The sequence below is a fragment of the Podarcis liolepis genome, assembly GCF_965112155.1.
Source record: "Podarcis liolepis genome assembly, chromosome: 9".
Classification (NCBI taxonomy): Eukaryota; Metazoa; Chordata; class Lepidosauria; order Squamata; family Lacertidae; genus Podarcis; species Podarcis liolepis.
The window spans coordinates 75,703,182-75,725,729 of record NC_139564.1 but is presented as its reverse complement, the minus strand read 5'-3'; the positions used below and the strand labels follow the sequence as shown (position 1 = coordinate 75,725,729).

Genomic DNA, 22,548 nt, shown 5'->3' with positions numbered 1-22,548 from the left:
GGAGGGCCCAACAACTCTGGAGGGAGCCTCTTCCACCATCCAACAGCTCCTGCCATCAGAAAGTTCTTCAGGTTGTTTAGTTGGAATCACCTTCCTTGCAACTTGAAGCCATTGGCTCAGGCTCTATCCCCTGATGCAGCAGGAGAAAGCAAGCTTGCTCCCTCTTCCGTGTGACAGCCCTTGAGGTATTTGAAGATGGCTGTCTTATCTCCTCTGTCTCCTCTTTTCCAGGCTAAACATAACCAGCTCCTTCAAGGCTCCTCGTAAGCCTTGGTTTCCAGACCCTTGATCATCTTGGTTGCCCTCTTCTGCACATGTTCCAGCTTGTCAACATCCTTCTTAGATTGTGGTGCCCAGAACTGGACACAGGGCTCCAGGTGTGGTCTGACCAAGGTCAGCACCTGGATCTGGAGACTATACTTGTGCTGATGCAGCCTAGAACAGGCTCTCCTTCTTTTTTGCTGCTGCATCCCACTGTTGACTCCTGTTCAAATTGTGGTCTACAAAGACCCCTAGATCCTTTTCACATATACTACTGGCAAGCCAGGTGTTCCCAATCTTATATTTGTGCCTCTGATTCTTCCTGCCTAAGTGTTAAGTACAGAACCTTACATTTGTCTCTATGGAAATTCTTTTTGTTACGTTTGGGCCCAGTTCTCCAATCTGTTATGATCATGTTGTTGTTGTTTAGTCATTTAGTCATGTCCGACTCTTCATGACCCCATGGACCTGAACACGCCAGGCACTTCTGTCTTCCACTGCCTCCCGCAGTTTGGTCAAACTCATGCTGGTAGCTTCGAGAACACTATCCAACCATCTTGTCCTCTGTCGTCCCCTTCTCCTTGTGCCCTCCATATTTCCCAACATCAGGGTCTTTTCCAGGGAGTCTTCTCTTCTCATGAGGTGGCCAAAGTATTGGAGCCTCAGCTTCAGGATCTGTCCTCCCAGTGAGCACTCAGGGCTGATTTCCTTCAGAATAGATTGGTTTGATCTTCTTGCAGTCCATGGGACTCTCAAGAGTCTCCTCCAGCACCATAATTCAAAAGCATCAATTCTTCGGCGATCAGCCTTCTTTATGGTCTTTATGGTCCAGCTTTCACTTCCATGCATCACTACTGGGAAAACCATAGCTTTTACTATACGGACCTTTGTTGGCAAGGTGATATCTCTACTTTTTAAGATGCTGTCTAGGTTTGATCCCCTTCATGGATCACTGCCTTGCCGTGGCGAAGGGGCTTGAATAACTCTGAGAAGCTATGAACTATGCCGAGCAGGGCACCCAAGATGAACAGGTCATAGTGGAGAGTTTTGACCAAACATGATCCACCTGGAGGAGGAACCGGCAAGCCACTCCAGTATCCCTGCCAAGAAATATCCATGGACAAAGACAACAGGCATATAAAAGTTATGGTCATATTGAATCCCGATTCTGTCTTCTGCGGCACAAGCTACCCATCGCTGTTTGGTGCCATCTGCAAATTGGATGAGCATCCCCTCAATTCCTTCATCCAAAACATTTATAAAGATGTTGAATAACAGTGGGCCCAGGGCATGTAGAGACCTCACACACATTGATATCTTCCATTCCAGTCCGGCTTCCGTGCTGGTCATGGGACCGAGACGGCTCTGGTCGCCCTAACAGATGATCTTCGTAGACAGCTGGATCGAGGCGGGTCGGGGCTGCTGATTCTTCTAGATCTGTCAGCAGCTTTCGACATGGTCGATCACGAACTTCTGGACCACCGCCTTGCCGACGTGGGGATCCAGGGCACAGTCCTTCAATGGCTGTGCTCGTTTCTCTCTGGTCGGGGACAGAGGGTGGCGCTTGGGGGGGAATTGTCATCGCGCCACTCCTTGGTGTGTGGAGTGCCCCAGGGTGCGATACTCTCCCCGATGCTTTTCAACATCTTTATGCGCCCCCTCGCCCAGCTTGTTCGGAGTTTTGGGCTGGGTTGCCGTCAGTATGCCAATGACACCCAACTCTATCTGTTGATGGATGGCCATCCTGACTCGGCCCCAGACACACTGACCAGATCTTTGGAAGCTGTGGCTGGATGGTTACGTGGGAGCCGGTTGAAGCTAAATCCTTCGAAGACAGAGGTCCTGTGGCTGGGACGGGGTGATATGGGATTGGGGGGGCAACTCCCATCTCTTGCGGGGGCGCAATTAGTGCCAGCACCGTCCGTTAAGAGTTTGGGTGTAATCTTCGACACCTCCCTTTCCATGGAGGCGCAGATTGCAGCTATAACAAAGGCGGCATTTTTCCATCTCTGCCAAGCTAAGCAGTTGGCTCCTTACCTCTCTCGCCCTGACCTAGCCACTGTGATCCACGCGACGGTCACCTCCAGACTGGATTATTGTAACTCGCTCTACGTGGGGCTGCCCTTGAGACTGACCCAGAAACTCCAGCGGGTGCAGAATGCCGCGGCGAGACTCCTTACGGGGTCCTCGCTGTGGGATCACATTCATCCGGTACTATACCAGCTGCACTGGCTCCCGGTGGAGTACAGGATCAGGTTTAAGGTGCTGGTTTTAACCTTTAAAGCCCTATACGGCCTAGGACCCTCGTACCTACGGGACCGCCTCTTCTGGTATGCCCCACAGAGAAACTTACGGTCTTCAAATAAAGACATCTTGAAGGTCCTAGGCCACAGAGAAGTTAGGCTGGCCTCAACTAGAGCCAGGGGCTTTTTCGGCTGTGGCTCCAATCTGGTGGAACACTCTGTCACAAGAGACCAGGGCCCTGCGGGACTTGACATCTTTCCACAGGGCCTGCAAGACAGAGCTGTTCCACCAGGCCTTTGGCCAGGGCACAGCCTGACTCCCTCCCTCGGCAATCTTCGCGGAGCTCTGGCCCAATGGTTGCCAGTGGCTTGAATTAATTAATTTTATAATGAATGATTTTAGAGTGTTGTTTATGCTGTACTTTTGTACTGTTTTATTGTTGTTAGCCGCCCTGAGCCCGGGAGGGCGGGATATAAATAAAATTTATTATTATTATCTTGCGTTTGGGCTTCTTGTGAGCATCCAGCTCACCACAGTGGGAACACAATGTTGGACTTGATGGAAAGAGCACTGCTGGGTGAGGCTTAAGTTCTAACCATGGCAGGTTCCCGTGTATGGTAACTGGAGGCAGAAATGGGCTTGGAAAGAAGAGGGCACTGTTTTTATGGCGCATAAGACCCAGCACATCTTATGGTAGAAATTAAAACACGGCAAAGGACACCTACATGGGCTAGTTGTGTTTCATCAGCAGGTTAGCTAATGAAATGGATCTATCAGTGCTGTGCCACTAACAATGTGATAATCAACAATACTGGTGTGATTTAAAATAATAATAATAAAATTCTGGCTTAGTGAAGGGAAATCTATTTTGCCTCATGTTTCTTGAGAAGCAGAATAGAAAATCAATAGTATCCTGGAAAAGAAAATGGCTGAAGAAGTATTTTGGCTGCTTACTCAGACAACCCGTAACCACTTTCCCCATTTAAAAGCTTGCCATATGACGTCTTCAGCCACTGAGAGGCAGCCCTTCCTAGTTTATGCCCATGTGGGAACCCAACATGATCACATCCCCACAACCACATGGAAACATGGGAGGCTTGGTAGTCACTGAGTCCCTGACAGGCAGATCTAGGTATTATAAATATTTTTCAGTGACCAAAATGAACATGGTTGCCAGTCTCTGCAGAAGGTACAATTGCACTTCAGCAGCACTTGTTGAACTTCAGACTCGATAGTTTACAGAATTGTAGAGTTGGAAGGGAACCTGAGGGTCATGTAGTCCAACCCCCTGCAATTAAGGGATCTCTTTGCCCAACGCAGAGATTGAACCCACAACCCTGAGATTAAGAGTCTCATGCTCTACGGCATGGGAAGGCAAACTAAGGCCCGCAGGCCAGATCAGGCCCAATTGCCTTCTGGATCCGGCCTGTGGACGGCCCGGGAATCGCTGTGTGGATCACCAGCGTGCGCGTTCTTTCCCTTTCCCTCACACGATGGCGGCAGCACCTCCTCCCTCCTCCTGGCTTCTCCCCGCCCTGCCTAGAGGAGGAAGGGGGCTGGGCTTTGTTGGTGCCAGCAGCAGCAGCACTCGAGCGGGCGCCATTTTAAGCAGCCCCTCTCCAGAGTCCTTTTGTGCGCCGACCATCATCCCTCCGCCGCCGCCGCCAGCTCCTGCCGTTCGTAAGACACAGGTAAGCAGCCACCGGGGCTCGTGGTGCTCTTGCATCATTTGCCCTCCCCCCATACAGTCCAGCCCCCCACAAGGTCTGAGGGACAGCGGACTGGCCCCCTGCTGAAAAAGTTTGCTGACCCCTGCTCTACGGACTGAGCTGTCCCAGGTCAACTCCATGAAGGAACTCCAAGAAGGATAATGGGATTGACCTTATATTATATGGCTGTTGTGAGGATTATAAAGCACTGGACAGGAAGCACTTTGAATAGTTCAGTGCACGGTACAAATGTTTGTTTTCATTCATTTATTAAGACGACAAACTATAAGGTGAACTTGTCACTGGTCCAGCTCACTTTCATTCTGTAGTGTCTTCATGGCCAAACCCCAGAGGGTCACACTGGAGAAAAATGGCCCTTCACTGTTTCTGTATTCAGCAGAAGACGCACGACTACTCAGCTCACTGCTGCAACCGCTGCCCAGTGTAGTCATGGAAGTCTGAGTCATGGAATTGCCTTCAGATTGCAGAGGTTCCTCCTCAGGGGGTAGATCCACACCTTTATAATAGCATGTCCGATTAGGTCTTGGCTGAGATTTGCAGAGTTTAACAGGATCCAAGCTCAATTTCTGTTGGTTCGCACACTCATTCTGTTGCGCGGTGGGTCGCGCCTTGCGGAATGTTGCCCCAGGGCTGTCAAATTCAGTGGTTGAATTTCCGTTTGGGTGGATGGGAAACTTCACTGACACTGGCAATAAAGTTACGGATATTTCTTGGGCAAATGAGTCTGAGCTCTGGGGCTTCTCAAGTTCAGATATTTCTACTGTCTGGGAAAAGTCATCCAGTGTATTTGGACCACTGTTGCCAACTTTGCAATGGATTTTTTTGTGCCGACGCAGGACAGCAGAGCGACTGAAGCCTTTATTGCAGGTCTCACAGTTATACGGTTTTTCCCCAGTGTGAGTCCGGATATGTCGCCGTAAGTCGCCAGACCCCACAAAGCATTTTCCTGTAAAACAAGAAAGGTTATTTGGAAATGGTATCTCCCAACAGGTATCAGTTGTCTTGTGCATGTGTTACAAATGAATAATTATCATGTCTAAAATACATCGTTTGTATTTATTGGCGTTTGCTGTCACCTGGGTCCCGTGTGCTGTTAAATGTGTCCAATTGATGACATACGCAATAGGTTATAGGAACCTGCTTTTTTTAATTAACGCTGCGCTGTCCATCAATTTTACACGTGGTGGAGCATTAATTATTTTGCCCATGAATTATTCCTTAGTTGGAATAATGTATTGTATATCTTTCAGTAACAGATATTACTATTAGATAACTGTGGGATGTATTCAACACAGCACTAAGTTAAAGTCAGTCAGGAATATGATGATGATGATGATTAAAATTTGTATACCACCCTTCATCTGAAGACCCCAGGGTGGTTCACAACTGAAAAATACAAAATAAGAATACAAAATACATATTGAAAACCTTCCTTCCTCAGTATAACGATACAGATGTGAAGAGTTCACCAGGATCAATAATACTTCCCGCTCGAAAGTGCGTAACACCTACAATACTGGTGTGTGGGTTCTAACTGACCCTACCGTCACTGTTGCAACCGCAGACACGTATCCTATCCTTTTCCTGGATATTTGTGCTCCAGGCAAGCTGACTACACTTCTAGGATCATTCCAGAGTTCAATGGCCTGTAGACGCATGTCTGCTAAGGAGATTCATCTTTCTGAGCAATCACTCTAACCAATAGCTACTGTATTGGTTAAATGGCAGTAGCTTCTGTATAGAGAATGTGGTAAATTTATTCCGCTGGTGAAATGTTGTGTGTGGAATGCTGTTGCACAAGAGAATGTGTAAGCAAGCTACTGGTAAGCTTTGTGCACAACTCACTGTTGCACAATGAGTTTCCAATAACCACAGTTTGGTTGGAGTCCTCTGTTGTACAACACTAAACTCACCTGTCTTCCAATGCAGAAGCCCTTGTGCCAGAAGGCAGCTAAGCTTGCATGCAGCCCTATTGGGGATGGAATTATTTTTATTGTTTAAGCCAAAGCGAAGAGGCTATCATAGGTGGCAAATTCCACGAGAACAAAACATTGCCAAAGCAAAGTCTTATGAATCGGGGAGGGGAACTGCTGAATTCAGTCATCATTATTTCTGTGCTCAGAAAACCCACAAGAGCAGGAAAGAAGCACTTGCAACCATTTATTTTGTTTTTTTCCAAATTGGGCATGTCCCACTACACTTTGGAAAAGGTGGCTTGTTTTATCTTTAAAGTGGCAATTTGTGGGGGTGATAAATTACATTTTTCAGGGGAGCAAACTCTTATCGGACAGAATGCTTGGTTTAATGATTATTTTAACTGTGTAATGTATTTTGCTCTGTTTTATGCATTTTATTTTTTGGCTACACAAATAAATGATATTCCTATATATAAATTGAAGCACAGACTTACCACAAGCAGAGCAGCTGTACGGTTTCTCTCCAGTGTGTCTGATCCTGTGCTTTACTAACTTTCTGGGCATGTTAAATGATTTTCCACATTCATCGCAGGTGAACACCTTCTCAACTCTATGGTTCTTCTTGTGTTCCTTTAAATTGCTGAAGTTACTAAATCCTAGAAGGACAGAGACACGGGACGGTTGCTCACAGGGTGCAAGCCACAAAATGGCTCCATTACGCCGATGCAGCTCTCGGACATATGGGATGTCACCAGCCCCTTGGACTGACAGGTCTGCTCCTACTAGTCATGGCACAAGATTGCCAACTGCTGCAGGCTAACAGGACTATGATTCCAGTTATGGGTGGGGTTTGCTTGGGCTGAGGAGAGACATACCAAGTAGGGGAACCTATGCCACATGGTATACAGCTGACAACAATTTTGTCATCCAGACCTCTGTGCACCCTGCCCCGTTCTGCCCTTTTAGTGACATGTTTAATGACATTTCCGAGTCACTTCTAGGTTTGGCGCTGCATGTGTGATGGTGCATCATTCTGACGTACATTGATCAGTGGTTGCCTCTAGAGGGCTTGTGAATGAGGTCTATCCACAGACCAGGAACACTGGAAGCTGCCTTGCACTGGGACAGACCATTCTTCCATCTAGCTCATGCCTTATCTACACAGGTTAGAAGTGGCTCTCCAGGAACCAGGGAGGAAACTTTCCCAGCACCCACCTGGAAAAGCCAGTAACTGAATCAGGCACAATCTGCATGCAAAGCAGATGTTCCGCTGTTGAGCTGTGGCCCATCCCCAACGATTACATCTGGAGGATATGCTCCAACTCACCTCGACCACAAATATCGCACAAGTGTGGCTTTTCTCCAGTGTGAATAATGATGTGGCGTTGGACATCTCCGGATGCAGCAAACCTGAAACAGGAATTTAAAAGGTCCCTTCTGTTTGGTTATAAACCTTATACAGTGGTACCTCAGGTTACAGACGCTTCAGGTTACAGACTCCGCTAACCCAGAAATAGTACCTCGGGTTAAGAACTTTGCTTCAGGATGAGAACAGAAATCGCGTGGCAGCAGTGGGAGGCTCCATTAGCTAAAGTGGTACCTCAGGCTAAGAACAGTTTCAGGTTAAGAATGGACCTCCAGAATGAATTAAGTTCTTAACCCGAGGTACCACTGTACGCCTTTTCACAGCTGTGCTTCTTATTCTAAAACTGAAAGTGTTGAGGCAATCATCTGCACAAGTATGTCAGGCTTCCTAGGAGGAATTGCAGTGCAGCATCGATTTAGCACCCCCACATGGTCTGTCCTTTTCTGGCCCTCATGATGCCACAAATGAAAAGGGCCACGCCTGCAATTCCCACCAGGAGGTGATGGCTCAAACAATCACATTCCTGCAGTGCTGTGAGCACACCAGTGGTTTGTCTCACTCAAAGTTGACCGAATTGGAGCCATGTGTCACAGTGGAAGCTGCTATGCTCAGCCCTCGATTATAATCAAAGCTAAAAGTGCTGGACAGATGCAGTTGTGGAATATAAAGCACCATCTCATGTCAGATGCTGCCAGAAATCTCCTGCAGATATAAATGTTAAAACAGTGCTACTGTGGAATGCTATTTCTCTAGCCAATCATTTAGGCTGCATAATATTTCAACTCACTCAGAAGTTCACATACAGTCTTGCTAAACGGAATGAAGCAATAACAATACTGTAGGTTTTTAAGGGTACAGTGGTACCTCTAGATGCGAACGGGATCCGTTCCGGAGCCCTGTTCGCATCTAGAAGCAAACGTAACTAGCAACGGCCCATTTGCGCACGCACGCGTCGCTTTTCGCTGCTTCTGCGCATGACATCATTTTGAACATCTGTGCAAGCAGCGAAACCCAGAAGTAATGTGCTCCGTTACTTCCGGGTTGCCATGGAGCGCAACTCTAACGTGCTCATCATGAAGCACATTCAACCCAAGGTATGACTATTGTTAAAAATGAAAAAGAAGAAAAAGAGATGCAGAACCCCAACCTCCATGTATGTATTTAGGTTCAACAAATTCTAGAGCAGTTACTGCAGTAATGTAATAGTGGCCATATTCAGACATCACATTCCCAAAGTGTTTGGAGGAATCAAAACTGCCAATGAGCTCAAGAACTTCTTTTTCTCAACTCCCACTCCGACCTCAACAAAAGACCGCCTGATGTCCTCAAACCCATTTCTGTGACTAGAAAACTGCATTCTGAGCAGTTCCCTCCCAAACCAGGATCAAAAACCACAATTCAACCCTGTTGTGCAATTGTGGTTTGAAACCACCACATCCATTTGAAAAGGTTTAAGACAATGAGGAAGCTGCCATTAAAGGCAGACAAGTGTTGCACAGTTTGGCAGCCTGGGAACAGGCCACCCGAATGCATCCCTGTACTGTATCATAATAGTAATTTATGAGCTCCACAGTTATAAAAACTTTTTACCACATGTCCACAAATAGAACAATTTTGAATGGAAGTTTTAAAAGAGATCTCTCAGGCTATAGCTCAGGCAACCCCACTGGAATGCCCTTAGACCTGTGGGTTTAGGACGGTATACAAGTTTAATAAATAATAATCAGAATAAATAATAACTCTGAGACTATTATATATATATGAATAATATGGACCAATTAAGAAGTAAAGAATTAATAACACATCTATTAACAGCAGCTAGAACGGTAGTAGCTGGAAAACCTTACAATTAATGAATATTTATTGTTTTATCATTGGCATGGAATATAGTCTGGCAAACAGCTGTAATGGAAGAGTTTTCACAAAAATCGCAAGGGGAGAGGAAAAAAAGATTATTTTTACACTATATGGCAAAATTTTATTAGATATACAAATAAAACAACATACGGATGAGAAATACCTGCTATATATTGCAATATGGTTTAGAACTTCTTAATGTAAATCGACAGCTCAGTGTGGCAATACTCATGAGCTCATTCCTAGTATTCTATATTTTCCAAATTGATTTATTGAAGAATTCATTGAACTGGTTTACTGTAACTACCTCATTATTATGTACTGTCCTGTAAAATAATATGTTTAGCCTTTTACCCCCCTCTAAAGACCTGTTTTCGGCCATGTTTTATGATTTATGCGTGCACAATTTTGTAACGCAAAAAATAAATACACATTTTAAAAAACAAAAACGAAAGGCAAACCTTTTCCCACAGATTTCACAGATGTAAGGTTTTTCACCCGAGTGCCGCCGTAAATGCGTTTGAAGATTACCTGCCTACAAAGAGAAGAAACACTTTTAGCAGCTGAACTAACCAAATAGGTGATATTGGTAAAAGTTTACGATTGGAAATGAGGATCGCACTTTACTGAACTATGACACTTCAAAAAGAAAGTCTTCTGCTAGTAGGATCAGTGCTGCTATTTAGACTACACTGGGGATCGCCAAACGTTTGGTCCAGTGGGCGCATGTTGAATTTTGAGAGAATGCTAGGGCCTCCCCAGTCACAAAGTGGCTGCCAAGGGGGCATAACACAGAAACAGAACAAGAACAGTCATGCGGATGCTTTGCCCATAATTCTGTTTCCGTACAAGAAATTGCTGAACGTGTTGAATATTCCATACAGCTGTTAAAGGCACAAGAAGTCTTCCCTCCCTCCTCACTGTCAACCCTAAGCCAAGGCCTGCCATCCTGTTCCCTTTTTTATCTGGGAGCAAGCCCCATTAATCACAAAGACTTACTTCTGAGTAGACATGTAGGCAGCTGTAGCTCAAGTTAAGTATACTGTACAGTGGTGCCCCGCAAGACGAATGCCTCGCAAGACGGAAAACTTGCTAGATGAAATAGTTTTCCGTTTTGGAGGTGCTTCGCAAAACGAATCTCCTATGGGCTTGCTTCGCAAGACGACAATGTCTTGCGAGTTCCTCCGGGGGTTTTTTCCTCCCCCCCCTTTTTTAAGCCGCTAAGCCGCTTATCAGCTGATCCGATCAGCAGATAAGCCGCTAAAAGCCGCTAATAGCGCTAATCCGTCAATGGGCTTGCTTCACAAGATGAAAAAACCGCTAGACGAAGAGAATCACAGAACGGATTCTTTTCGTCTTGCGAGGCACCACTGTAAATCCTAAATGCATGCCTGCTCTTTAACTCGCGCATGGCAGGAGACATGCCTAAGTTTCTGTGCAAAGTTTTCACATTTGCCTTTATGGAGGAGAAATATTTAACACCCACCCGCACCTCTTGTGTAGGAGTATTTGCAGGAAATAACTCCTAGGAACTACCGTATCTTAAGCCACAGAAATATTCATTGTGGTTGCTAGAAAAGAAGGAAGGAAGGAGGAAGGAAAACTACGGAGATTCCCATCCTTGGAAAATGGACAAGTTCAATGAATGGAAGGGGAACAAGAACAACTTAGGAACCCAGGGATTCCTACTGCCTGGTGCCAAACCAACTCACACATCAATCACCGCTCTGCCTTTAGTCATTGGACAAAAACACTGCCAGGCAGGAGCAGCCAGACTGGTATATTTCACAGAAATCACTTAGAAGGGTACTTACACTAGGACTGCCATATATTTGGATTCTCCCAGACATTAATGGGATTTCGAAGGCAGAATTGATGTCCAGGGGAATTTCCGAAAGGTGGCACTTTGTCCTGGATCTTAGGCAAATCAATCTAAAAATTGTGGTTGGTATTTTATTTAATATTTTTTTTTGCATTTTTGCAAACTTTGGGGTTTGTCTTTAAAAAGCTCAACAATTCTGGGGCTTTCCCGAAAACTTTCCTCAACAACTTTCGGGGTGTCCTGGTTTTTACTTTTTGAAATATGGCAACACTAATCTACATGTTTTGTTTCAGAATTTACTTTCTAGGAGGACTAGAGACTTCCTTTTTTTAGAAAGTAAAGCTCAGAGTCTGGACCCCCTTCCCTGGGGCACCAATGAAGGCTTTTGCAGACACCGTGCCATCCGCAGGCACCAGGTTGATGATCCAAAGACGTAAAGGTAAAGGACGCCTGACAGTCAAGTCCAGTCGTGAACGACTCTGGGGTTGCGGCACTTATCTTGCTTTACTGGCCGAGGGAGCCGGCGTTTGTCCACAGACAGTTTTTCATGTGGCCAGCATGACTAAGCCACTTCTGGCAAACCTGAGTAGGGCATGGAAATGATGTTTCCCTTCCCACCGGAGCGGTACCTATTTATCTACTTGCACTTTGACGTGCTTTCGAACTGCTAGGTTGGCAGGAGCAGGGACCGAACAGTGGGAGCTCACCCCGTCGCGAGGATTCGAACCACCAAGCAAGCCCAAGAGGCTCAGTGGCTTACACCACAGCGCCACCCGCGTCCCTAGTCCAAAGACTAGAGGCTGGCAATTTTCTTGAGCCAAAAGAGGTAGCAACATGTATTGTGTGTACACCAGAGGGGAAAACTCCCTGGCTCCGCCCTTACACCAGAGCATTATTGTGCTTTTATTTGAAGTTATGGGCGAGAAGAGGTTTCTCAATCTCTTACCTGCACGAAAAGCCCCTTGCTGGGACTTGTCTACCTCCTTTGCTATAGGGGAAGGGTCAACTCTAGAGCAAGGGGACAGTGGCATCATTGTACCAGCTCTCAGAGCCCCAAGTCCAATCGTATGATCCAATCTGAATTCTGCTCAGAGCTTTGGGGTTTGAAACACAAAAATAATAAAAGGATCATATTTAGGACTGAGAAATTAGCTGGAGCTGGATTTCATGGACCTAATGTTTTTCAGACCTGAATATCTTGGATGACTAATGCTCTCAAAAACATCTCAGCATTAAGCTCAAGGAGGATGGGGATGGGGAACAGAAAAGCGTTGATTTTTTAAAAAATATTAAAGAGATGGAAAACATTCTTCTCCACAGTTCCTACAGGACTACACATATTGCAATGTGAGTGAGTGTTGACTTGGTGAGTGGCATGTTAACAAAAGGAGACTCAAACACCTACCTGTGAAAAACATTTGCCACAAACGTTACATTCAAATGGCTTCTCACCTAAAAGAAGAAGCAATAATGTTTTCTGCTGTACAGAAGTTTGAAACTGGCATATAAACAAAATTCAGAACAGTTGCCAGCAAGCTATATTTTACATTAGCTACTTTGCTTAACTATAATGCATAAACGCCTGAGCACAGAATTTTCCCAAAAGCTTGAAGAACAGCTCTAGAGCTGCTTCCCAGTTAATGGCTTGTTGATTTTTTGCTCAACAGTACTAATTATTTCTGCATGTTAAAATGTAAAATTATCGACATGTATAAAAGTGAAAATCAAAAATAAAATAATAAGAAGATCCCTCCATTTAATGATGTAGGTGGTTTGCCTCAGGCTGACACACATCACAGAATAGTGTCTCCTTAATAGATGCGATTGGAAATCTCTTCTGAACAGGAGAGCTTTGTGTGTGTGAACAGGAGCTTCAGGCTTCCACAATAAGTTAGAATGAAGGAAGCATCTTGAAGTCATTTTACAGCCATTTCCTTCCACATACACCAAGTAGTCATTTTGCTTTTTAACTCTTTGATCAACTGACAGGTCTAAATTCTGGCATTTCTCAGCCAAACAATAATCAGGGATTTCTGGTTCACTTTACTTATTATTTTTTTTAAAGAAATGACGCAACACAAAATTTATGCATTTTTAGAAATATTTGCGCATCATGGTAAGCCATAATTAATGGTTACCCAGGAGTGTGCAAATGGCTTTGGGTACTTCTTTGCAAACCAAAATCCTTGGCTTAGCGTTCTATATACAAACCAGGGAATGTGATTTATTTCACTCCAAGCAAACTAGAACATGAAGCCAAGGTTTGTTGTTGGCTTACCAACCAAGGTTTGCAGATAAACTACGATCACTGTCTTGGATGTAATGCTTAGTCAAGGATCGTGGTTTGTTGCTCCCACTTCCAGAAGGGTAATGCAGACAAATTATTTTACTGGATTCCTTTAGCAGTCACCTTCTAATCAACTAAACATTACTTAATTGTTTGAAAGCCCTAAGCAATTTCATATGCACTGGGCACAAAGCTAGCCAGCTTTAAATTCCACTCACCTTGAGGGGGGGAAATAAGCACAGGCTTAACTTTTCTTTTGAAATCCACAGGCCCTCTCTGAGTGCTTATCCTAGCTTGAGCATACCATCTTTAAAATATTATGTACCTTACAAATACAGTGGTGCCTCGCAAGACGAAAATAATCCGTTCCGCGAGTCTCTTCGTCTAGCGGTTTTTTCGTCTTGCGAAGCAACCCTATTAGCAGCTTAGCGGATTAGCGCTATTAGCGGTTTAGCGGCTATTAAAGGCTTAGCGGCTTAGCGGCTAAAAGGCTATTAGCGGATTAGCGGCTTAGAAAAAGGGGTGGGAGCGAAAAAAATCGCAAGACTCGCAAGACGTTTTCGTCTTGCGAAGCAAGCCCATAGGGAAATTCGTCTTGCGAAGCGCATCGAAAAACGGAAAACCCTTTCGTCTAGCGGGTTTTTCGTCTTGCGAGGCATTCGTCTTGCGGGGCACCACTGTAGTGCCTCACCATTATTTAGGTAATGGCTGGTATTCCTATCTTACTTTGTTTCTGCTTGCAGCACCTCTGAAAAACCCCCTAAGGAAGCTCAATACTGTTGTTTTAGTAAGGTGTGACAGGAGGTGAGATGACTTACAACATGACATGTTTACTCAGAAGTAACTCCTACTGCATTTAATGGGACTTACAATTAAGTGGGCACAGAACTATAATCTTCAGCAGCCTTCCAAGTCCCCTGGGAAGCTGGGATTTGCAGGCAAGGCCTCCCTGATCCTAAAAACAGCCCCCCGTCTGGGGGGATGACCTGATTCCATAAGCATTTTAGCCTCACTGTAAAAGTGACAGAGTCAGATCACACTGGCAGAATGGGAAAAGGAAAATATAGGAAGCAACATTTTTTTACAAACTGCTGTCTTTTCCTTTGCAATAGTTTTCTTTTGCAGGTGTTAATAAACATAAATATCAGACACAGGCTAGCCATCACGTTGCTTTTATAAGGGACACACATAACTATATGGCAAAGATTAAATATATAGCCTGGTTTTCCACTGAAAGCACATTTGATGTGTTGGCCTTACCAGAGTAGCAGGTGCCCTGTGCCCTTTCAGCTGCGAAGACTAGATTCTATCTGCCTTTTGGTTTTGTAATGAATAATTAGCCTAGAAATGTCAATGACTGTACCTGTATGAGACCTTATGTGCAGCTCCAGATTGCTCGGGTGTTTAAAAGCTTTCCCACACAATGAACAAGGATACTGCCTCTCCGGCAGGAAAGTCTGTAACTGGCCACCTGCCTCAGAAGCTTCCTGAGATGCCTCAAGTTCAACATTTTCCTCCAGGCATTCTGAACTCACTAGACGTTTAACTTCTTTTCCTCCAGGAGCATCAGCATTGGCCCTTTTTGTGCTACTTTGGCTTTCCACCTCACTTTCCCTTGCAAACTCTCCATCAGCAATTTTAAGCACAGAAGATTGTTCGGGGGACTTTTGAGACCTTAGGAAACTCAGTTTTTTAAGATGTATGGCCTTTTTAAGCCTCATCTCTTTGACTGGCTGTAAAGACGCGCCTTCCGATTCCTGATCCTCGGGACACTCATTTAAGGGCTGAACCAGAAAGTTTGCTGGTAAGTGATCAGGTGATTCCAAAACACTTTCAGAATGACCAATAGTGCAGGAAGGTGCATTTTTGGCCGGGCTTTGTTCTGCGGAGGGACTGAAATCAAAAGGTGGCTCTGCTGATCTCTTGTTGCTGGGACAAGTGGTTTGCTTGTAGAACTGTTTGCTATAAAAGTTACGGAGTTTGTAATGACAATTTGGCTGTTTAAGTGAGAGATCTGTGCAATTAGCCTCCACGGAACCCTCTTTCTCTTTGTTTCCATCACCAGATGAGACGTGAGGTGAAACAGGCTGTGGCCCATGTGGGTTATAGTTATCCAGGACTTTACACGGCTCCACAGTCGATGAACCTCCAGGCAGTAAACTAGCGCCATAACTCTCCCCATTTGTATCTTCAGCCAAAGCGTTTTGCAAGGAGAAGGCACTGCTGCAAGGCACACCGGCGGGCTGCTCGACACCCGTGGGGCTTTTCAAAAAGGTGCGGCACATGTTCAAAACATTCTGCACCTGCAGAGACTGCGCAATACCCAATAACGTTTGCACATTGTCCTGATTGAGTTCAAGATGAGATGTATACATGTAGTCCAAGATCTGGCCAATGCCGCCGACATTTTTAATATCCAAGTACAACACATCATTCTTCTGACCTGAGGAATTTTGGAACAGGGTCCTAGGAGAGAAAAAGCACAACTCTTTAAAATGCAATACACGTATTTAAAACGGCCAGTCCTCATAGCAAAAATATATGAATAATATAGTAATTTAGGCTACAACACACAAACATTCTGGATGCTGTAGGAGCCAACTCCTAGGGGCTGGGGGGGGTCTTTGCCCCCTAATAAAATATTTGAGGGGGCTGCCCCCCCCCCAGTTGGTGGGCATTGCCATTCAAATGGTGTGTGTGAGCCACATCATGTGACTGATTTTGTGGGGCAGGGTTTACCTGCCCCCCCATATTTTATTTAAGTTGGCACCGCTGTTGTGCTGTAAGTATTTTCAGAATCTAGTCAATATAATTATCAGTCAATCCATCCATCCATCCTCAGTTCTCACACACAGAGGAGTGTGTCAAAAGTGTGTGGGGCTATCACAAGCCTCATTGGGATTGTGAAACATCTCCATGTTTATTAATCATGTGCCAGACATTGATGTCTGCCCCAATTCCCATGTCTACACTTTTCACTTCTTTCCTAGACCTGTGTGTATCAGCACAACTACTTTATAAGAAAAATAACACTCCTATATATTTCTGGAACACAATTCTATACATGCCAAAGTTTGTGGCCTAAACTGCGCTGTTAATTGCTTTCACTGAAGTGTTTTCATTAACATACCTGAAGTACTGGCTGAAAGCAGCTAACACATTTTTATGTGCTTTGAAACAAACACCTTTGACCACCAACATGCAGTCACAGAGAAGGCCTTGAATGCGTTGCTCATGTAGCTGCTGAAGAAGGTGACAGCTGTGGCTCACAACAGCATCCATGCTAGGATATGCCTTAATTACCTAAAATAAAATAAAAAAGACATAGCATCTCAGGAAGCAGAGTTTTGTATATACAGCGCACTGGCGTCAATGAAGTAATGTTTTATAATAGATTTACTACATGCAAAATGGCATATGTTAAATTACTTCTAAAACAATTTCTTAATCCAAAATTTTAAATGGTTTCCTATTTTACAAAATGCTGTCCATATGCAAACATAACAGAGCACTTGTGCATGCCTCTGACAAATGCTTAGAGAGAGATTAACAGCCATATCAAATTCTTTCCCTTCCCAGCATTGATCCTGTGGGATCGTGGCATTAGGTACAATGCAGAGAGACTGCACCAAGGGGTGACATTTTCAGCACTTACAAGGAAATAAAGTGCCACTAAATTAAACAGATGTGAGCAGATGTTCGAGAGCCAGGCCTTCTTCCTATCATCCATGCAAGTTGCAATAAGGGAGGACAGAAACAATCCCGGTGAGCCTGGAAGTAATAATATTGCAGCGTAAGTCACGTAAGTACATTGCCAAAGCATAGTGCACCATGCTTCTGGAAGATGGGGATGCTGCCGCAAATTGGAAGGAGCAGCATGCCTACGACGTGCTGTGGAACCAGTCCTGCGTCAGTGAGTAGCAACAAGGGCGGCAATATTTAATCAGCGAAATGGTTAGATGCACAATCTGAAGAGTCTTTTACTCAACTAAAAGGATATTCCCAATTAATTTTAAAGTATCTATTTTAAGGACAATCACTTCTAAGAAGTGCAGATGACAGGCACTGTTTCAAAAGAGGAGTCTCCTGTTTTCCCATGCAGGGAAGTCAGTGAGTGTGCGGCAGCACACCTCAACTAGCGTATAGCGCATGGCTAACATTTCAGGAGGAAGGTGGACATTTGCCTTCAGGTCTCCTCCTGTGAGGCAGGAATAAGCCAATAGACATGTGGACTGTCCCTGGATCAAGTGACTCTTCTTCTTGCAGTTCTCAACACTCTTAACCCAGCTCAAGATTGTCCTCTGAACCACCCTACTCAGTCCATCATGGGGGGAGGGGGGGGAGAGCAACCTTGCCCAAAAATGGCAACATTCCATTTTGGCAACTGCAACCTTGCTTTAAGGTTTAAAGGTTTTTAAGGTTTAAAGGTTTAAGGTTTTTGCTTTAATTTGGCATTGAGCTTATAGAGTGGACGCTTGGGTTGCAAACGTGATCCATGCAGGAGGCATGTTTGCAACCCGCAGTGCTGCGTCTGCGCACACGCGGGTTGCAATTTGGCGCTTCTGTGCATGTGCAAAGCGCGATTTAGTGCTTCTGTGCATGCGCCAAAATCCGGAAGTAACCCGTTCCGGTACTTCTGGATTTTGGCGCGTCCATAACCCGAAAACGCACAACCTGAAGCGTCTGTAACCCAAGGTATGACTGTATACCTGAGTTTCTAACTCTGCCCACAGGGTCTCTGCCCGAGATCCCAAGATGTTTAAAAACTGAAATTGGCAAGCCAGAGTTTGCATGACAGCTGAAAATGCGCCTGTACATTGTGAGTGATGGGACAGGAGTGGGGGTGGGGATGCTAGAGAAGGGAGGCAAGTTGTCTCATCCTTCAGTTCTCTGCAGACTTAGCTGAACATTTGTTTCACTGCACCTAGCAAGTCTCACCCCCTTCATGGATCACTGCCTTGCTGTGGCGAAGGGGCTTGAAGAACTCAGAGAAGCTATGAACTACGCCGAGCAGGGCACCCAAGATGGACAGGTCATAGTGGAGAGTTTTGACCAAATGTGATCCACCTGGAGCAGGAACTGGCAAGCCACTCCAGTATCCCTGCCAATAAAACTCCATGGACAAAGACAACAGGCATATAAAAGTTATGACGCTGGAAGATGAGCCCCTCAGGTCGGAAGGCGTCCAACATGCTACTGAGGAAGAGCGGAGGACAAGTACAAGTAGATTCAGAGCTGATGAAGCGGCTGGGCCAAAGCCGAAAGGACGCTCAGTTGCGGATATGCCTGGAAGCGAAAGGAAAGTCCAGTGCTGTAAAGAAAAATATTGCATAGGAACCTGGAATGTAAGAACCATGACCCTTGGTAAGTTGGATCTGGTCAAAAATGAGATGGCAAGAATAAATATTGACATCCTGGGCATCAGTGAACTAAAATGGACGGGAATGGGCGAATTCAGTTCAGATGACCATCATATCTACTACTGTGGGCAAGAATCCCGTAAAAGAAATGGAGTGGCCCTCATAGTCAACAAAAGAGTGGCAAAAGCTGTACTGGGATGCAATCTCAAAAATGATAGAATGATCTCGATACGAATCCCAGGCAGACCTTTTAACATCACAGTAATCCAGGTTTATGCACCAACTACTGGTGCTGAAGAAACTGAAATTGACCAATTCTATGAAGACTTACAACACCTTATAGAAGTGACACCAAAGAAGGATGTTCTTCTCATTACTGGAATGCTAAAGTAGGGAATCAAGAGATAAAAGGAACAACTGGCAAGTTTGGCCTTGGAGATCAAAACGAAGCAGGGCAAAGGCTAATAGAGTTCTGCCAAGAGAACAAGCTGGTCATCACAAACACTCTTTTCCAACAACACAAGAGACAACTCTACACATGGACATCACCAGATGGGCAGCATCGAAATCAGACTGATTATATTCTCTGCAGCCAAAGATGGAGAAGCTCTATACAGTCAGCAAAAACAAGACCTGGAGCTGACTGTGGCTCAGATCATCAGCTTCTTATAGCAAAATTCAAGCTTAAACTGAAGAAAGTAGGAAAAACCACTGGGCCGGTAAGATACAATCTAAGTCAAATCCCTTATGAATACGCAGTGGAAGTGAGGAACAGGTTTAAGGATTTAGATTTGGTGGACAGAGTGCCTGAAGAACTATGGATGGAGGCTCGTAACATTATACAGGAGGCAGCAACTAAAACCATCCCAATGAAAAGGAAATGCAAGAAAGCAAAGTGGCTGTCCAACGAGGCCTTACAAATAGCGGGGGAGAGAAGGCAAGCAAAATGCAAGGGAGATAGTGAAAGATACAGGAAATTGAATACAGATTTCCAAAAAATAGCAAGGAGAGACAAGAAGGCCTTCTTAAACGAGCAATGCAAAGAAATAGAGGAAAACAATAGAATGGGAAAAACCAGAGATCTGTTCAAGAAAATTGGAGATATGAAAGGAACATTTCGTACAAAGATTACCATAATAAATGACAAAAGTGGTAAGGACCTAACAGAAGCAGAAGACATCAAGAAGAGGTGGCAAGAATACTCTGAGGAACTATACCAGAAAGAAATGGATGTCTCGTATACCCCAGGTAGTGTGGTTGCTGACCTTGAGCCAGACAACCTGGAGAGTGAAGTCAAATGGGCCTTAGAAAGCACTGCTAATAACAAGGCCAGTGGAAGTGATGATATTCCAGCTGAACTATTTAAAATTTTAAACGATGATGCTGTTAAGGTGCTACACTCAATATGCCAGAAAATTTGGAAAACTCAGCAGTGGCCAGAGGATTGGAGAAGAACAGTCTACATCCCAATCCCAAAGAAGGGCAATGCCAAAGAATGCTCCAACTACCGCACAATTGCACTCATTTCACACGCTAGCAAGGTTATGCTTAAAATTCTACAAGGAAGGCTCAAGCAGTATGTGGACCGAGAACTCCCAGAAGTGCAAGCTGTATTTAGAAGAGGCAGAGGAACCAGGGACCAAATTGCAAACATGCCCTGGATTATGGAGAAAGCTAGAGAGTTCCAGAAAGACATCTACTTCTGCTTCATTGACTATGCAAAAGCCTTTGACTGTGTCAACCACAGCAAACTATGGCAAGTTCTTAAAGAAATGGGAGTGCCTGGATATGGAACAACTGATTGGTTCAAAATTGGGAAAGGAGTACGGCAAGGCTATATATTGTCTCCCTGCTTATTTAACTTATATGCAGAATTCATCATGCGAAAGGCTGGGCTGGATGAATCCCAAGCCGGAATTAAGATCACCTCCTGGCAAATAGAAGGGGAAGAAATGGAGGCAGCGAGAGATTTTACTTTCTTGGGCTCCATAATCACTGCAGATGGTGACAGCAGTCACGAAATTAAAAGACGCCTGCTCCTTGGGAGAAAGGCGATGGCAAACCTAGACAACATCTTAAAAAGCAGAGACATCACCTTGCCAACAAAGGTCCGTATAGTAAAAGCCATGGTTTTCCCAGTAGTGATGTATGGAAGTGAGAGCTGGACCATCAAGAAGGCTGATTGCCGAAGAATTGATGCTTTTGAATTATGGTGCTGGAGGAGACTCTTGAGAGTCCCATGGACTGCAAGAAGATCAAACCTCTCCATTCTGAAGGAAATCAGCCCTGAGCGCTCACTGGAAGGACAGATCGTGAAGCTGAGGCTCCAGTACTTTGGCCACCTCATGAGAAGAGAAGACTCCCTGGAAAAGACCCTGATGTTGGGAAAGATGGAGGGCACAAGGAAAAGGGGACGACAGAGGACGAGATGGTTGGACAGTGTTCTTGAAGCTACCAGCTTGAGTTTGACCAAACTGTGGGAGGCAGTGGAAGACAGGAGGGCCTGGCGTGCTCTGGTCCAGGGGGTCACGAAGAGGCGGACACGACTAAACAACAAGAACAGCAAGTCTCACTGCCCGGTAAACATGCATAGCTTTAGGCTGCAAGAAGTCCAGCCAGCAGGTAAGGCGGGCAGGCACCTGTTTTCCTCGCCTCTGCTCCTGCGCCTTAACAGCAGCTCTCCACGACTCTTCCACTTCCCGGTTACATTTGTTCACACTTCATGTTGGCAGAGCCTGGCTGGGCTGTTTTGTGCATCGCTTGTGAGCATTTTAATGCCAGCGCCCAGGCGAAGGAAGCTTTCCTCGGCACCTGAGCGGCATGCCAGGGCAAAGCGCAGCCCGCACCCGGCATTTGCCCGGCAGTGAATCTGTGGGGTGGCTTCCAGGTGCCACCCCAAATGCCCCTCCGAGACCCAGGCGGCTTCCTGCTGGGCAAACGTCCTGCCCCGTCGAGGCTGGAGCCGCCCTGAATACCAGACCTCGGCGGCCCTTCCCGGCAGGGCGGCTCCTCCTCCTCCTCAAGGCAAAATCCTGGCAGGCATTTCAGGGCGAGGGATCTTCGTCGGCAGCAGCTTCCTGTCGCGTCACGTCGGGCGGAGACTCCCGCCTGCACAGACTCCTGCATTCAATGGCCCGCTGCTGCTGTGTCGGAAAGGGGTTTCCTCTCTCGGCTCCTGCCCCGGAGCAGGCGAACCTCCGAAGGGCCTTTCGCCGAGTCCCTCTGGCCCTCGCCCTCCCTCCCTGGAGGTGCCACCCCCGCGGGTTGAGCCCCGGCCCTTCCGCAGGCGAGAAGCCCAGCGGCGCCCGAGGCCTTTCTTTTTGTTCTGGGGGGGTTGCGCGAGAGATGACTCTTCTCCGTGCAAAGTCTGCGGGCGAGGAAAGCGCCCTGCGCTGGGTTTGCTGTGCTGGGAGAGGCGCCGTGGAGGCGGAGCCATTGAAGCGGGTCCGGTGGCCGCATCCTGGGCGGGCCGGGTTCTCGCCAGGGGATTTGGGGGGAGTGAAAAAACAGCCGGGCCCCCTCCTGGTCCCCAGCCCGCGGGGCTTCAGCCATGGCTGGCGACAGAAGAGCAGCTGAGCGGGACCTCCGCGCTGCTCCTTTGCTGTATTTCAGACCGGACCCAAGCTGCCGCCTCTCCCTCCAGGCTGCCAATGCGCGGGCACACGAAATGTGACTTAAAATAAATGTTTAGGGCTTTGACTCTTC

At 45.9% G+C, this 22,548-nt stretch overlaps 1 protein-coding gene across 1 annotated transcript; it reads right to left on the bottom strand.

Moving 5' to 3' along the window:
• Window positions 1-4,453: 4,453 nt before the first annotated feature.
• Window positions 4,454-22,459, bottom strand: ZBTB49 (zinc finger and BTB domain containing 49). The gene is made up of 8 exons (XM_083460708.1): window positions 21,483-22,459; window positions 16,614-16,786; window positions 14,847-15,949; window positions 12,602-12,648; window positions 9,836-9,909; window positions 7,479-7,561; window positions 6,646-6,807; window positions 4,454-5,181 (listed from the first exon to the last, which is right to left on the bottom strand). The coding sequence occupies exons 2-8, from the start codon at window positions 16,763-16,765 to the stop codon at window positions 4,514-4,516; spliced, it is 2,289 nt and encodes a 762-aa protein (XP_083316834.1). The 5' UTR covers window positions 16,766-16,786; window positions 21,483-22,459; the 3' UTR covers window positions 4,454-4,513.
• Window positions 22,460-22,548: the final 89 nt, after the last annotated feature.

Bases quoted from the DNA above. Each gene is read 5' to 3' on its own strand.
- ZBTB49 (XM_083460708.1), bottom strand. From the start codon at position 16,765: ATGGATGCTGTTGTGAGCCACAGCTGTCACCTTCTTCAGCAGCTACAT. The intron at 12,649-14,846 runs GTACAGTCATTG...TTCTTCTTTTAG, and splicing joins GCACATAAGGTCTCATACAG to GTGAGAAGCCATTTGAATGT. The intron at 6,808-7,478 runs GTGAGTTGGAGC...CTGTCCTTCTAG, and splicing joins GTGCGATATTTGTGGTCGAG to GATTTAGTAACTTCAGCAAT.